This window comes from Micromys minutus, assembly GCF_963924665.1.
Source record: "Micromys minutus genome assembly, chromosome: 19".
NCBI classification, from domain to species: domain Eukaryota; kingdom Metazoa; phylum Chordata; class Mammalia; order Rodentia; family Muridae; genus Micromys; species Micromys minutus.
Genome location: NC_137954.1, coordinates 40027487 through 40045258, shown reverse-complemented (window position 1 = coordinate 40045258; position 17772 = coordinate 40027487). Strand labels below are relative to the sequence as shown.

Here is a 17772-nt window from a genome sequence, read left to right as displayed (position 1 = left end):
TTAGCAGAGACCCCAGACTTGCACCACGGCCTCCCCCTGGGCAGACCGAGCTAGGAAAGTTTGTGGAAGCACATGTTCTTCTCTAAGTCCTTCCCACTTCTTTGAACTGAAGTCTGCCCTGCACCGTCTGCATGCTCTTCTGTCACTGCACTCACCTGCTCTCCGCAGCCCCGCTGTCATGCCTCTAGGGAAGATCCGATTCCTTCCCGTGCAGCCCTTCCTCGTCTCCTCTCCCAGTGCCACTCTGTACGTGATACAGAGTCTCCTACCCTGTAATCCATTGAAGGCCAAGGTCTTGACAGTGCCTGGGTATCAGTTTGTCCCTGAGTTTCACCGGGTCAGCTGCAAACTGTTCTTCTTTCGGGTATTTGGGGATATGTGTGAGCTAGAAGAGCCATCCTCTGAAAACATCTATTGGAGGTGTGGCAAGCTGATGCTTGGCTGTTGCCATACTTTCTGGAGTGCTCCTTGGTGAGCTCCTGGAGAGACTGCATCAATGGGATCTCCAGGTGACGTTACTTTCTCTGTCCTGCTAAAGCCCAAGCTCCAGGTTTACAGCCTCTAGTTGGAATCGAGCCTGTTTGCAGTCATGTGTCGTAGAAGGTGCCTAGGCTGGCAGGCATGTTGTTTTCTCCACTGGTTACTCAACAGCGTCTCTCCCCTCTCTTCTTCCTTTTCCCCTCTGCTGTTTTTTTTTCCTCCATATTATCTTCAGACTGGTATCTTTCAGGCCTGGGGGCGCTGCCCCTCCACACACAATCCCTGGTTGGTGCGGACAGGGTGTCCCCATCCATTCACAAGCTGCGGCAGCACCGCCCTCTGGGGCGCACGCAGTCAGCACCCCTGCCGCAGAATGCACAGGCCCTGCAGCACCTGGTGATCCAGCAGCAGCACCAGCAGTTTCTGGAGAAGCACAAGCAACAGTTCCAGCAGCAGCAGCTGCACCTCAGCAAGGTGGGTCTGTCTTGCTGCCTTCTAGAGCCAGTCACCTGCAGATGGTGTGCACCTTGCTGTCTTCCTTAGCCCCTGCTGAGCATAAGTGGCCAAAATGGGGAAGGGGAGAAGCAGAGCACATGCTCTGGTGCATGGTGGGGAACCTAGGGAGGTGTGCTGTTTTATGGAGCCTTTCTCTCAGCCCATCTGCACCTGTAAGTAGTGGGCCACATCCTTGCAGGAGGCCTCTGCATCCTTGTGTGGGCATCCACATAGGTAGTTCGTTTAGGGATTTTCTTAAGTCATTTGTCAAGTAGATCTTAAAGCAAACTCTCACTCAAGGCCTGCAACTTTACAGTGGCATCAAGTCCCTGAAGCATATTTTCCAAGTCACCTGGCACCTGCAACCGTTTAAATGTGGGAGTTACACTATCAGAAGCAGCTTGGAAACCTATAGAGGTCTGTGTACTGTCAGATTGTCCAGAGTCTCTCAGCCCCATTTACAGGAAAAGTCAGTCCGTGCTGCTGGCGATCAGGGAAAGAGAGTTTAGTATGTTCCCATCAGATTTGTCGGTTAGATACCTTCAATATCAACTCAAATGACTATTCTGCAAACAGCCCAGCAGCTTTTCTCCAAGTGAAATGGAAATGTCTCATAGACCCCTGCCAACAAACCTCATCTGTACTGCTCATAGCAGCCAAATTGTGGATGGAGCATCTCCAGAGTTTATTAAAAAACATAGCTGTTAGGGAAGTAAACCAGTCATGGACGGCCCCTGCTATGTTTCACTTACAGGAAGTGACCAGCGTAGACAAGGCCTCAGCAGTGGTTCCCAACCTTCCTGTTGCTATGACCCTTTGATACAGTTCCTAGTGATGTGGTGGCCCCCAACTGTAAAATTATTTCACAGCTACTTCATAATGCTAATTTTGCTACTCTTACAAATCTTAATGTAAATATCTGATATACAGGATATCTGATAGTCGGCTGCGGTGATGAAAAGGTCATTCAACTCTCAAAGGTGTTGTGACCCACAGGTTGAGAACCACCATCTTCGAGACAGGAATTAAGTTAGTGGTTATTAAGTGCTACAGCTTATAGGGAAATGGAAACAGCTGTCTGTGGGTATAACATTCATGTTTAGGGCAATGAAAATATTCCCAAGTTAGGTTACAGACTACTAACCTGTTCAGTTTAAATGTGTGAATTTTAGAGCTTATGAGTTTAATTTATTCTCCCTACCTGGGATGTGATACAGTCCACGACACTCAGTAGGTTCCTGAAACTGGCAATAAAGAACACTGAACAACAGCCAAGCAAAGAATCAAGGTGGCCACTAATCAGCTAGGAGGGTAGCCCATCCAGTATGTGTACTAGGGTGGGTGCCCATCCTAGGTGGGAGGGAGTGCTTTCATGATGCTAAGCAGAACAGTGTGTAGCTTAAAACTTAGGAATTGTTTATTTCTAGAACTTTCTATTTAATATTTTTAGATGTCGGTTGATCACAGGCCACTAAAAATGGGAAAGGACTGAGATGAAGACAAGTCATCACGGGTCCTTTGCTTTCTGTGGCTTCCTTATGGAGGTGGGAAAGGATCAGGGATGAGAGACTATCATGAAAGATGAGAGCATGCTTAGAGGTGGTCCCGTTTCCAATCCAAAGGGATCTGCTGAGCCCTACAGTGAATCGGTGTCTCCTGTCTATACCCATCCCACCTTAATCTCTGCTGCAAGCGTAAAGAGGTCAAGTTTGTTTCCCAAAGAAGTTGCTACAGATCACATGCCCAGCACAAGCTCAGCCAGGCCCCTCCTGCCTGCCATCTCAGTCCCTCAGCCCACAGCCCTCATGCCCAACATTCTGAGCATCTTAGAAGTTGGGGGCTCCAGACATTCCATCATTTACACAGGAAAAGCATTTGCTGGGGTGAGACAGGTTCCTGCCAACTGTCTAATACTCCCAGGTGTCAAGAGCACTTTCATATTCGCCTCTCTAGTGCCAGCCTAGTCTTACTAATTTTACTGTGTCACTGCCTGAGTGGTGTGGTAGGAGGTTTGGAGACAGGAAACACCCATTTACATGTGGCATATTCTTGAAGATGACTTTAGAAGCTGGGTAATCTCACTGGGGTTTGTTACATGATTGATTGGTGATAGCAAATGACAGTTGATTGAAACGTTTATACAATGTTTTCCTGGGACGCCCAGGAAGACAGTGATGTTCTCTGTGCTGCCTGGCACCAGTGTTTCTGCCCTGCTCTGAGAGGCTTGCTCCCGAGGGCCACTCCCTGCTTGACACAGTGAGAACCACAGCTGGGCTCACTGCCCACTGTGCATTCAGCCTCCATCCTAAAGTGCTAGTGCTCCAAAGATATGACAGGAGCTAATTACTCATTCTAGCACTGTGTTTTCAGCAGTCATTTTTAACTGTTGCCATTTTTCAAGGGACAAAACAGGGTTGCTGAGCTGGTCCCCCTCTGGACTTCCTGGAGTTGGAGTGGCAGCCAGTGTAACTACCTGGGTGTCAACTCCTTACATGACTGCTGTGCCCACATCAGTGCTTTGTACAGGTCTGCTAAGGGAAGGAATCTCCAGGGAAGGGAGGCTGTTGGAGGCAGTAGCTCCGTGCTCATCCTGACGGGGAAGTACTCCTTTTTGCTACTGCCTCCAGACCCACTTCACCACAACCTTGTAAAAAGTCAGGAATTGTACTCAGAAAATCTTCCCCATAGTTGAAAGCAGTTCTTGCTGCAATGATGGGTCTACAAGATCACTTGATCTTTGTGTAGGCCAAGTGTTGGCCTCGCTGATCCTCACTCTCTTTTGTATATGAGAACTCGGACTGCTGTGGGTGGTTTATTTATGAGCATCCAGTAGTTTTAAATACCTTGTGCTTACCAGTAGGGTTCTGGCTCTGAACTCTGGTCTGATGTTTTAATCCTGCTGTTCTGGATATATATAGTGTGTGTGTGTGTGTGTGTGTGTGTGTGTGTGTGTGTGTGTGTGTGTGTGTGTGTGTGTGTGTACACTCATCCCTTGATTAAACAAGGCCCTGATGTCCAAGAGGCCTCTGAGCAACAGGAGCTGACATGTTGGCAAGCTCCTGCTTGCCTCCCCACTGGTCTCTCTTATTATATTGCCTAAGGCCAGCTTTGCTTCCCAAAGCCATCTCTGCGTGAAGATCCCGTCTCTGTGGCCACAAAGACGCAAAGATAAGTTCAGAGGGAGAGAGAATCCTGTTTGTGACTGTGGCTCATGAAGTCTAGTTTGCACCAGCTCCCGCATAGGTGCTGAGCGGAGTGGCAGACCATGGCCTGTTCTGCATCATTGACAGGGCTCTCAGTGGCCCATGTTGCCATGGCAGCATCCCTGATAGACATCCTCTAGAGGGAGGCCTAGCAAGTCTGTGGCCCCTTGAGAGCCTCCCTGTCCCTGCTTCCTGTTCTGGAGTTTCTGCCTGCCTATCTCATGCCAAGTCTGCAGACCTGCCTGTGTGGCATCAGTGAGCTCTTACATTGTCAGCAAACTATACCCAACTTGGAGAGGAAACAGGGAAGCCTGTCCTGGCAGTGAGGGCCATTTGACAAGGAACCAAAAGCAAGAAGCCTAAGTCCTTCCTAGCATCAGGCATAGGTAGTAGAAGTGCCCACAACCATGTACTAGTATGAACACTCCCCCCAAATTTCCCAGAGGTACCCTCCTCAGCCACAGTCAGTCAACATTGAGGTGACAGGCCAGCTAACAGGATCCCAGGGTTCTAAGGGGGCATTCCTTTACCTTACCTGTCAGTTTCAGTGTTCCTGCCTGGATTAACTAGGCAGACTCCAGCCTTTAGGAAAGTTGAAGGTTGTCCAGTGAGATACTTTGAGCTGTAACCTTAAGAAAAACAGAAGGCACTCAGAACCATAGGTGGTACAAGGACACCGATGAGACATGACACCAAACAGAACACAGGACATGTATAAGCCAGGAAGGAGCACAGAAGTTGTTGGGGGTTAACTGTGGGGCTATAAGAGAGTGCTGTTGTGAAGGTCATGGGGCTCAGCTGTTCATATAAAGCTGTCGGGAGGAAAGGCTCCTCTCTCTGTTTCTCCTTTAGCCCAGCTGTAGACGGGAGGTGAATGGCTGTATGTGTTGGTCTGACATCTTTCTCCAGTGTCGAATAATGAAGATGTTAGGAATGGAGTTTGTCTGCCCACAGCACACCTACCCTGCCTACTCCTTCCAGAAGACCCTGAACCCTTCCTGTGACAGCCTCTACTTGTCATGGCCTACATTGAACAGTTGTTTTGTTTTCTGAATACCACCCTAGAGTAGGAAGGGACCTGGGTTAGGTCTATCATGGGCTACTATTCCTGGGCCCTTATAACCACTTAGAGCTGAGCCTTTACAATGACTTGACTGTCTTCGAGCCAAGTCACCTTGGCAGGTCAGCCATACAGCGATAGTATGATAATACCTTTCTGCTTTTTTTGACCCCGTGTGTGTCTGTGTGTGCATCAGACAGACAGACAGGGGGAAGAAGAAAGGGCCTCAGAAGTGCTCTAACCGCTTGAGCACCTATCCTTCTAGGCCCACCTTTCCACCTCTGCCTCTACTTAGTGCTTCCTGAAGGTAGTTAATTCCTAGTCCTGACCTATCATCTACATCCCAGAGCTTATATAGCAACCTTTCTAGCCAGATACAGCTTGCACTTCCCCTCTGTTCCCCACCCAGGACCAAAAGGAAGTCTTTTGAGCCCTGTGTTCTGAGCCCTGTGGTCTGTCTCTGCATTCACAGTCCTGTTGCCACCTCTTTTACACCTGTGAGCTCCTGTAATGACAGCCTGTACCAGAGGTCCTAGATTGCTCCCAGCCCCATCCACCAAGCTGCTCTTGTTCTTTCCTCTAGGGTCCAGGCTGTTTCTCTGCTATTACTCCCTAGCAGGTAAAGCCACTTTCCCCAGGGAATTTCCTCTGTGTCATCTAAAGACACTCTGTCCCTCCCATCCCTGCCATAGGACTGACCTAAAGGGCCCAGTCTCAGCAAGCCTGACATCAGACACCTAGTTCACCTCATCCTGTTGCCAGTTAGACTGCCCCTGGTGCTTGCCAGAAACTCACTTACCCTTCCCCCAAAGTCAGGGTTAGGAGTTTGGGATACCTAGGAGTTAGGTGCCATTAGCACATCACAAACTGAGATGGGAACAAACACTTAACGCTGCATTTCTGGTGAAGCCTGCTTGCCCAATGAGAGAATTGACAGCTCACTAAACTGCCATGAGCTTCATTCATGTAGCCTTATCAAGGCTGTTTACAGTGTGCAGTGTACTGATCTGCATGTGTACAATATGACACAATCTCAGACATGCCAGTTCACATGTCTAGGACCTCACTCAGCCAGTCCATTGTATGCATGTTCATACTCAGCATGCTTAAGATACAGGACAAATGTCACTGTCACCATTCTGTGTCTCATAGAGCTCATCTATCTGGTAAGAAACAGTGCCCTGTGGTCAGTGTCTCCCTGGCTTGTACCTCTCTGCCTTTGTGTCTTGGGGTTTTAGAAATAAGATCTCCTGAGCAGTCTAGGCTTTCAGAACATAATTGGAGAAATCTTGCTTTCACAGCCATGTGGTAGCTTCATAAAAATTAGCTGGGGAGCTTGGCACATACTTTTGATGGAGCACCACCAATACTGTCCCCCACAGATTGATGGTATGTCCTAAAGGTCCTTTCTATTTGGTACTTCCCTAATAAGCTTTCAGAGAAGCAGCTTCTGAGAACTTCTGGACCCTTCCAGTTCTGTACTGGTTTCTTACTATAGGGTGCCTGACACCTGCCTCTGTTGCCCTTCTCCAGCCACAGTATGTCTTACTAGGTAGCATCTGAGGGGGGGTGACTGGCACTGGCCTCTTTGAGCATACCTTTACTCACCTCTGCACACTGAGCTGATACTTGCAACCTAACTTAGTTTTTCCTGCCTGGCACACAGAAACACTGCATGAGCACTGAGTGTCTACCTCTGTCTGCAGGCCACATTACCTTAGCCCTGAGCATCGTTTCCTGTGTGTCTCAGATAATGCTAGGGTCCATCCACATTGTGTGAGTAAATTTTACCTGCTGGCCCTGGATCCTACCAGTCCTTGGTAGAGCATTCCTGAGCTATGGAATGTGACGAAGCTTCTTCCAATCCCATGACTGTCCTGACTTCCTCTGTCTCCTCGGTATTGCAGATGATCTCCAAACCCAGTGAGCCACCTCGGCAGCCTGAGAGCCACCCAGAGGAGACAGAGGAGGAGCTCCGTGAACATCAGGCCTTGCTGGATGAGCCCTACCTAGATCGGCTTTCTGGACAGAAGGAGCCCTCCCTAGCTGCTGTACAGGTGAAGCAGGAGCCCATTGAGAGTGAGGAAGAAGAAGTGGAGGCCACTCGAGAGGCAGAACCCAACCAGCGCCCAGCCACTGAACAGGAGCTTCTCTTTAGACAGGTGTGGAATAAGGAGAGCAGGCAGCTGACCCTCATCTTCTCCTGGCCTCTGAATCACAGACACTCACTGTTTTGACCCTAGCCATCTTACTGCCTTCATGGGAGGTAGGGTGCATTTGTTGTAAGCTCTCAGGTACATGCAAATTGGACACCTGCCCTCCAAAGGTGTACCTTCTGGATCATCTGTCCTGCACTTTTTCCTCTGGTATGGGAGGCTGTAGATTGTAACCCAAAAACAAATGTTGGTGAGATTCAACTACTAGAACTAAAGCAGAGCAAGAGAGTTGAGGTGTTAACCAAAAAGAAGCTGGGTGTAATGGTGCATGATTTTATCCCAGGACTGGAAAGGTAGTCAGGCAGATCTCTATGAGTTCAAGGCAGCCCGGTCTACAGCGGGTTCCAGGCTTACCAGGCTACATAGGGGGAGCATGTCTCAAAAAGAAACAACACAAAAAGGAGTCAAGGTCAGATGAGACTGGAACCTGCTGTTCTAATAACTATTCTTCCGATCCAAGAAGACAGTAAGCTCCAGGGCGCAGTAACAGTGGCAGACTGCCAGAGGTTGAGGATGTTCAGTAACTATTAATTTTCAGTGTAAAACTGGCACTTGTCTAGAAAGACCAGGGACAGAGAGGGATGCCCTAGATTAGAAGCCAGGGAACCCCCAGAGAGGCTGCTTTTACTTCAGGAGTAACAGGTAAGCCAGGAGTCCAGAGTCGTGGACTCTAGTTGTATTCCCAAGAAGCAGTACCTGGGTACTGTTCCAGGGCATAGGCTCATAGGTATACCCTGCTTGCTAGACTCCAGGATTCTTCCAGCCAAGCCCCCTCCTCAGTCCACTGACACTCTAGATTTGTCTTCTGCTTCTCTGTAGCACTTGGTAAGAGCAGAACATCAGGGTTCCTGCAGCAAGCACCTGTTGACGTTCATTCTCAGATGGTCCCTGGAACAACTAGATAGCAGCCACAGCATGAGGATTACTTAGCTTCTCCTGAGTCTCTCCATTAATAGCCCCATAGTCTGTCCTTACACATAACTACTGCTCTTTAAGGTCTAGTAGAATTCACAGAGGATAACAAATGCCACCAGTCCTGTGATCCAGGCACTTGTCTGGACTGTCTACTGCCTCAGGCTGAGAGACCCAAAGGGACGTGGGTGTGTTTGCCATGTCTGGAGTAGACCCTCACAGGAAGCCAAGACCTACTTACCCTTGTTGAAACCCAGTATTCTGTTACCATACAGATATACATCTGAGTATTTCAGTAGCTGTTTTTAGTACTGGTATCTTATAGACACCAGATGATCTAAGCATGAGACAGTCCTTAGAGTCCAAGCTTTCTGTTCTCTGGAGAACAAACAATAAAACGCCTTCATGGGGATCCCAGGCACAGAACAGTTTGTGGAAATACACAGAGGGAATATCACTGAGAGTCAGCTGCTTAGTAGCCCGGGCCCCATGGTATGATGTAAGCTGTGGAGGCTCTGGACCTTCTGCTTCAGCCTGAGTGTCCTACAGAAGGTACTCTGCCTCCCTACTGTGGCCCAGTGTCTGCAGTTCCCCTCCTCTGTTCACAGCTCAGGGCTATGCCCTGTTTCTTGGAGTGGGTTCTTTCCATAAGATCTGTTCATCAAATAGGACTTGGGATGAAGTTTGTAGGGGTGGGATGGAGTTAGATTGCCTTGTAAAATGCATCATTGGTGTGGAATAACATGGCTTCCCTTTTCAGCTCACTCAGGCCCTAGGAAGTAGCTTCCTCTGTTCACTACTGCCTCTGGGCAGGACAACCTTGGAAATCTCCTCTTAACCTCACTCTACCCTGATGGTTTATTCCATGGGGACTGGTGGAGGTACACCTCTGCCAGTCCCTTGAGTTCCCATCAGGGTCCATGTCCCTCAGGGTGGCTAATTGCCTTGGTGGCGACCCCATACTTGCCAGACACTCAGCTAGATTCTGCCTTCCCCATGGTGTGTCCTTGTCAACTCCCCTGGACACCTGAGACCATAGTAGCATGTCCCTTTATTTCTCCCATAGTTGTGACCTTCCTAGCATAAGAATACTAGATTGGTCAGAGGCCAGGAACACAGTAGACAATATAAACCAGCCCTTCTGTGTCTGCCTTTGCTTTCCTGCTGAGTTTGGTCCCCAGATTAGTTGTCCATTTACCACCAGGAGAACCTGTGGAAGGATGGCAGTGTAAACTCACTGCCCCATTTTCACACTCGCCAGAATGGTTCTCCCAGCCTGACCCCTGTCCAGTACCAGCACCTCCACCACTGCTCACCATCTCTTCAGAGAACTCTTCCCAAGCCCCACCTGGCCTTTAAGATGGCAACTCCCCTTATTCTTTTAAATAGGACTTGTATGTCGAGTGCCTTCTCTTCTATGATCCCATTCACATCTGGCACAAGGTTAGGAGGCATGCATCCATGGTTAGTTGTCCCACAGTGAAGAGGCTTGCCAGTGGCTAGGGGTGAGTGAGTAATAAATGTCACTGACTGGTGGGAAATGGTCTGCACTAATAGCCCTCTTTCCTGCCCTGCAGCAAGCTCTCCTGCTGGAGCAGCAGAGGATCCACCAGTTAAGGAACTACCAGGCATCTATGGAGGCAGCTGGCATCCCTGTGTCATTTGGCAGCCACAGACCTCTGTCTCGGGCTCAGTCCTCCCCAGCATCTGCCACCTTCCCCATGTCAGTCCAGGAGCCCCCCACCAAACCAAGGTTCACCACAGGTAACTCATGACCTCTTGTTTGGAGTAAGAGATGGAGTGTAGGGGAGGAGGGCTGTAGAGTAAGCCAATAATGAAAGGCTAAGGGCGCAGCCTTCAACTGTCCAGAGACAGAGCCAGCACTATGCCTTTATCAAAATCCTCTAGTACCATCTTGGAAAGGGGGTGGGATGAACTTGAACCAAGAACCAATTATACCCTGTTTCCTCCTGGGAATTCTGCTGCTGTCCCAGGGCCATTGGGAAGCTCAGCCCTGAGGACTACTCTGACCTCAGCTCTGTACCACTGCAGGCCTTGTGTATGACACACTGATGTTGAAGCATCAATGTACCTGTGGGAACACCAACAGCCACCCGGAGCATGCTGGGAGGATCCAGAGCATCTGGTCCCGCCTGCAGGAAACTGGCCTCCGTGGCAAGTGTGAGGTATGGAGGTCTGTGGGGAAAGAGGAATACCTTCCACCTTGCTTATGCCTGGACATGGCCTCCAACCTGCTGTATTCATTCTCTACCAGTCTGTGTTCATGTTGTAGTAATGGGGAGGGTGCAGGAAACATTGCCTGTTTCCTCATCTCCATCCATGCTATCTGTGGGCTTTTGAGAAGCCTGTCTTGGTACCTTTTCTGTGATAGAATACCTGAGGCTTGTACTTTATAAAACAAAGAGGTCTATTTACCACCTCACAGTTTTAGGGTCAAAACCAAGGTACCAACATGTAGTGAGAATCCCAACTAAACTACAACATAAAACAGAGAAGACTGCTTGTGGTGTGAGCTGGCTTCTCTCTGTGACAGCTTGCTCATTTGAGAACTACTTTAGTCATACAGGCCTAAACCATAATAACTTCTAAGAGTGAAGTCCTCAATTCCTAGTAACCTGACAGACCCATAGTGCCAGCATCACCATATCGGACATGCAGCTTCCTCTCCATGAGCCCTTGTGGGCACACTGCCTGCTTCCCTAAGATTCAGTGTCTTCTACAGAAGCTGCCCCACTGTGTTGTATTCTCAAACCTACATGCCAGGCTGACTTCCCTTGGCTGTCCTTTCCTTCTTCCTAGCTTCTTCTCAGTGTGCTCCCTGTGGCTGACCAGTGCGTACAACCACTCATGAAGTGAGGAAAGGGTCCAAGACACAGAGGGAAGCCCAGCCCACATGTCTCATCAGGCCTGTCAGCTTCCCTGAGACTGTTCTCCTCTTGTAGCATCAGGAAGCTGCTCTGCGGACATGTGGAGAACTCAGGGCTTTTCCTCCCTAGGATGTAAAGTTCCATGAGGAAAGTGCCCCTCAGCCTAGTTAGCCTTGCTCTGGTTCCTTTATGCCAATGCCTCTAAGGAGCTATATGGAAGACATGGGGTTATCTCTTGGTACTAGTACTCAGTTTCCCCGGGTACCATGCTTGCTCTCAGGAGAGCTGGCCTGCCTGCCAATGGGGTCCAGTGCTCACCCCACACCTGGCCGTAACAGAGCTGATCACACAGAAAAAGGCTCTGTCCAAGATGATGTCAGGCCTCTCCTAGCTCTCTCGTCATGACATAGCAGGAGTGGATTCCCAGTCCTTGTGGACTCAGGAGTCCTAAGCTCTGAGGAGAAAGGATATATTTGGGTATGGCAGGCAGAGAGACAAGGGCCCTGTACCTAGGAGCTAGCTGTTAGTCTCCGGTGAGCCTTCTTTCCCTTCTCTATGCCATAGGGCTGGCATCACCTACCTCTTGCAGGATTTCTTGCAATGCCTGCCAGGGGAACCCACTGTGTCTTCTATTCAACTAGGAAAAGCCCTCCATCTGTCCCTCAAGTTGTCCTGCACATCAGTATAGGTTAGTGCATAAGGAGCCTCAAAGGCGCGTACGCGCCTCATGGAACAGCACAGTTATTTCTGCTTCCTCTCTGTGAGCCCACCTGCCCTCCCTTATTCATTGGAGTTTTCAGTTTAGGTTTAGCCCAGGGCTCACACAGTCCCTGTCTCTCTTGCTGCCTGTATTGTACCTCATTTTTGAGGATGTTTCAATATCAGGTGTACACCAGCTCCTGAAGGCCCTTTGGGTGGGAGGTGATGAGCAGGGGTGAGGTGAGGCCACAGGCACCTGCTTTTGAAATCTGTCTGGAACACTATGCCACTGGGGGGCAGCATTGACCAGTGTACACAAGTCATGAGAAAACTCTTTCCTCTCTTGTTGAGCTGGCCTTGCAGGACAAACCAGCCATCCTGTGCTCAGATGCTGCCCTGAGGCCCCCTTCAGTTTTCAGCATTCATTAATGTCTTATCCCATCTCAGGAAAGTACACTCAGGCAGGGACTGTGAGGCAGATTCTCAACCAAGAAAGCAGGTGGAGCCAAGCAGGGGTAAGAGTGCTGCAAACAGATAGAAAGCAGGGTGCCACTTCTCCTCAACCCATAGTGCCTGTGTGGAGGCCTGAGGGCACAGAAGCCCGCTTCCAATGCAGCACAGACTACAGTGGGTCAGACATGCACAAGGGCTACTGTCGAGGCCCCTTGAGAATGAGCTCAGGCAGCTTCCTTACCTTGGACCCTAACTGCTGTTTTAAGCCCAAACCCTGGTTTCAGGAAACAAAGTAATAATTCATTGAAAATCATTAGCGTGACAGTAAAGGGTATCATGTTGAAAAGTAGAATTATCTTTTCAAATGTTTTTCAGAGCTATGATTAAAATGTAAGCCATCTAAAATATTTTGAAATATGATGTTATGTGCTGTTTTGTTTTCCACTTTTCAAAAAGCCAATAAGCATGTGCCCATCCCCATATTCAAGTTGCATTTCCTGTGGGGCAGTGGCCTTGCTAAGTAGAGACTGAGCTGACACAGAAACACATTCTCCCCTTGTGTACCCACAGTGCATCCGCGGACGCAAGGCCACATTGGAGGAGCTGCAGACAGTGCACTCGGAGGCCCACACACTCCTCTATGGCACAAACCCTCTCAACAGACAGAAACTGGACAGTAAGAAACTTCTAGGTACTCGACCTCCTTACATCCCTTCCAGGTCTGATCTGCAAGCTCCTGGCTCCTACAGCTGGGGCCACTGTGTGGCTGGCCAGGACAAGAACATTAGCTCCTACTAAGACCATGGTGCAGAGGAGCCTAGAGTCTCAGTTCAGGAATGCTTGAGACCAGGCGCACCCAGCCCTTGCCCTATTTGCAGTTCCTTTCTTTCTAAGATTTCTGAGAGGAGGCCTGGAGAGTCCTAGGCCTGGCCACACTGAGGCCATTGGCTATAGACTAGGAAGCTATGTCTTGCGTCTATCAATCAGCATTCCTATGGGCAGGTTCTGGCTAGCAGAAACTCATTCTGCATCACCAGCGGGGGCTTTATCTAAAAAAGTAGGCTTTGACAAACTGGGCCCAGTGTAATTCTGGAGTGCACCCTGCGTCGCCAACTTGGCTCATCCCACAGACCCCAACCACTCAGAGACAGTGACTTTTGCAGTGATCCAAAACTACAGACACTAGAAACAAAGACAGAGCTAGAGCTGCTGGTGTCTTCCTTGGGACTCTGACTGTGGGTCACGGTCCCTCAATGGAGGTTTTTGGGCTGCACTAAGCCCATCTCCCTCCCACCCTCTCTACTGGGCTGTTTGAGTGCTCACCTTCACCCTTAATTCGGAAAAGGGGGACCCTTTTGCAAGGGCTCAGCCAGTCCAAAGAACACTACCAGTGAGAGCCCCCACTGTATCCTTAAAACTCTTGCTGTTGTACTCACACACAGCCCTTCTGCTGTGGTGCCTGGTCTAGCGGTAGTACCAAGGAGGGCTGGGAGTGAGGTAGGTTTATGCTAGAGCTTCGGGAGCCCCTCACCAGATTACACAGATCCCAGGAATTAGAAAACCATGGCGGGCAGCAGTGGGAAAGTCTTAAGAGCGAATAGTAGGGCGTGCCATAGGGTGCGCCACAGAGAAATAGGGTATGCTGTTTCCCTCCTGTACTGCCACCCAGCTGGGCTGCCAGGTAAGCAGGAGGGACAGGCCATTGGCAGCCTAGGATTTCCATTCTTCAACATCCTTTCTCAGCCACTGGGGACACTGCCAGCCTGGATGAGACAAATCCAGAAACTTCCCAGCAGCCAGAGGCCTGTCCCAGAGGCAATTCCAACAACATAGCCCAGAGCACAGCCCTATGAAAGCTGCCCAGAGGCAGTTTCTACAACATGGCCCAGAGGGCAGCCCTGCAGCCCCATGGGAAGTGGTCATAGTAGGGATGTGTGGTGCAGGTGCAGTCTGCTACCAACTCAGGCTGCATGCAGGGCCACCATAGTTCTTCTGGGACTTACTCTTTAGACCATGCCTTTTGTTTTGCCCTCTACAATCCACTGTCCTGCACATGGGCCCCTTGGCTATAGGACTGTCCAGACAGGAGACATAGATCCCAGAGTGAGGCAGGGGCTTTACCCAAGATGGGACTTCTTCAGTTAGAATTGACAAACAGGTTTCACCTCACAGGAGCAGGACAGAGCTAGCTAGACAAGTGCCCTCCTAGACACATGCCATTTCTCAGCCGTCTCTTCCTCTACCCACCAAAGTTACCAATGAGAATTTTCTGAATTTTAAGCTAATTTCAAACCAAAACAGATGCATAGAACTAGATGTATGCCCTGTGTAGCAGAAGTGTCTATGTGCAAGGCTTAGGATGGGAGCACTCGGTGCCCACTAGTCACGTGAGCCTACTCCTCAGCTTTTGGTCAGCACCATGCTACTGAAGCCCATTTCTGCATGGGTTTCTTTTAGAACATTTTCCCTACACCCTACACCCTATACTCCTCCCTGCATCCCAGCAGCTATGTGATAGCCTCTTGCTACACCTGAGTTGTTGAGTGCAACTGGTACCCATACGCTCACTCTGTCCTTTTCCTTCCTGCTAAGCTTTGCACATTGACACTGTAGAAAGTACCTAGTCCATCACCATATAACCCTCAAGACCCAATGTTTAAGTTTCTACAGTGTCCTCACCACAAATGTCTTTGACCTAAGTGCTTGAAACATTGTAATAGCAGTTATCCCAGGTTCTGTTAACATGGCCCTAATTAGATGTTTAAATACTGCTATGCTTTTCTTTCCTTTTTCAATCCACGCATTTCTCTGCCATGTACAAAGACCCTTTGTAGTTCTTTGCTGATGTGCCATTCCACATGGGACTGAAGTGAATGGGAGGTATGGTGGGCTGGACACCATCCCTAGAAACAAAGAGGGTGTCTAACAGCAGTGCTGAAAAAGAGTGCCTGGCTTGGGTGACTATAATGCAGGCAAAACAGACCTCTAAAAGGCTGGCTCCTACATCATCCACACGCCTGATTGAAATGGTCGTGACCCCAAACCACCAACAGCTAGAACTAGGCTGTGGCCCAAGCTGGCATGAAAGACAATCAGTCTAGAGCAGGGACCCTTAGAAAAAGCTGACAATAGACACCCAAGCTCATCTTTGTCCTGGGCATCATTCCCTGCCTCCTAATCAAGTGTGTTCTCTGTACTTAATATATGATGAAGTTCCCTTTTCCTGTTTTGCTGGCTGGATTATGAGAAGACAATATTCCATTGATTAACATCCATAACATACACAGTGTTGGCTATAATTTCACAGAGAACTATACTTCTGTAGCCCTGGCTGCCACATAACCAGTATGCATTTTCAGAAGGAAGTCTCTCAATGTCTGGGCAGAGAGGCTCTCCATCCCTACATAGCCGACTCTTAGCCCTCTGATGATTCCCCTCTGCTGCAAGAACCTGTGCATGCAAAGCTTAAAACATTTTTATTTGCTGCCCACCTGTCACTGAAGGAAAGATGGATTTAATGTTCCTATTCTGCTTCCCAAGTTCTTATATGAAAATAAGGATCAAGCCCTGGGCTAGGTTGTGGGTGGGTGTGCATTTAAGGCAGAATGGCAGGGTAGTAAGAAGCCAGGTAGGAACCAAGCGCCCTAGCCTATAATAACAGGAAGTGGGAGGCCACAACAGTGTGGATTTGAGGACTCATAGTAGCAGAAAATATGCAGGTATGTCCCTGTTCTTGCACTGTCCATAATGGCTCAGTGTGTCTAGGTACAGACTGGGAATGGGCAAGTTCACTCTGATCCATGCTTAGAACTCCAGCGGACAAAACCATTCTCCCCTAACCCCCAGATCTGCCAGCACTCAATGGAAAAGGTTCTGTGCTGTAACAGGAACATTGTCAGGTTCAACAAGCTTCCTACCCACAAGATCTATGGGCAGCATGGTGTCTGGACTGCAAGGCTGTGCCAACTTCCACCTCCTGTGTCTGCCTAACCATGAAAGCCTGCTTCCTCTCAGACTCTGGCAGATCTACTCTCCTTGCCCTTGTTGCCTAGTGGTAGAACCTTGCAGCAGAGCTTGTGGGGCTATTAAGAACCAGTCTTGTCCCATGGTCCACAGCATGCTCTACGGACTGGGCACTCACAGAGCCAGTGCTATGCTGATCTTCAGACCCTGTCCTTCTCCCCACAGGCTCGCTGACCTCCGTGTTTGTCAGGCTTCCCTGTGGTGGTGTTGGGGTAAGCATTTCTTTAATGTGTAAATAATGTCCTGTTTGTTCTCAGGGCCCTAGTGGTCACAGAAATCATTGCCTTGTTCTCTCCAGTGGGTAATGGCTCCCAGGTGTTTTCCATAAACAGTACTGTGGGGTGGGTGGGGCCATCTGGGGCTTCAAAGGAACTGAAAACTGGGAAGTTTTTGGGTTTTTGTTTCGTTTTTTTTTTTCTTCCCCCACCAAACTCGGGCACCTTTCTTTGGGGAAAGTATCTGACAATGCATCTTACTAGGCCACAGCTCTTGTGCACTTCATGTGTACACTGTGCCTCGTGGCCTACCTCTCCAGCAGTACTGCATGCCTGTCCACATAGGCCAGAGGCTTCTTAGGGCATTGTGGGCTTTTCTAGTTTGTCCTCTAGACAGTTTTCTGTGCACTGACCAGAACATCCATGTGTCAGGTGACATTTGTAAGACATTCTCTGGCTTGTTGTGGCCTTGCATTTCTATAACCAGGTGATATGAGCAGCTAGTCACTTGGGCAACAGACTGAGAAACACAAATGGCAAAGAACTATTCAGCCATCAAGGCATCTACTCCACCTGTGTAGACAGCCTGAGTTTCTGCCGCCAAGCCAGCTTCGGGGGGGCGGGGCAGAGGTTCTGTAGAACTCTGGAATAAGAGAGTAGGGCCAAGCTTCCTGACTGATCTTCTAACCTTCAGAGTCACAACAGCATCGTGGTGTGTTGGGCCAGCACATGGCCAAACTTGTAGCCAAACCTGTGCTGTGTTTGATCACAGATCCTGGGGTGAAGCTGAGGTCTGGATTCTGTTATGGAAATGAAACAAAATTGTTTTCTTCCTGAGTCTTTACAGAAATCGCTGCTTTGAAAATTGCCCCATCAGAAAGAGAATCGAAGGCATCTATTCATACCACCACCAAGCTCTCCTGGAGTTATTTTGTTTTGTATTGTAAATAGGCTGCAATCTCTTAATTCAGGGCAAATTTTTGGCTCAACTTGAAAAGATTTGGATTTGCACTGCCCCGCAGCCAGAGGGTCCTGTGCAAGGCAGCATTTATAATTTGCAAATGAAAAATAAATGCAAGTTCAGACCTAGGGGTCGAACCCAGGCAGACTCTGCACAACTAACCCCAG

The 17772-nt window shown here is 49.2% G+C and overlaps 1 protein-coding gene across 5 annotated transcripts in view; it reads left to right on the top strand.

The window, feature by feature from the left end:
* Positions 1-17772, top strand: part of HDAC4 (histone deacetylase 4) — a 234540-nt gene that overhangs the window by 182614 nt on the left and 34154 nt on the right. For 3 of the 5 annotated variants that reach the window (XM_080933232.1, XM_080933235.1, XM_080933236.1), the window contains 6 exons: positions 716-954; positions 7146-7400; positions 9944-10130; positions 10419-10552; positions 12977-13097; positions 16595-16641. In XM_080933232.1, coding sequence (XP_080789358.1) covers positions 716-954; positions 7146-7400; positions 9944-10130; positions 10419-10552; positions 12977-13097; positions 16595-16641 — 983 coding nt within the window. The remainder of the gene's footprint in view (positions 1-715; positions 955-7145; positions 7401-9943; positions 10131-10418; positions 10553-12976; positions 13098-16594; positions 16642-17772) is intronic. The other 2 variants (XM_080933234.1, XM_080933233.1) reach the window with 2 other exon arrangements.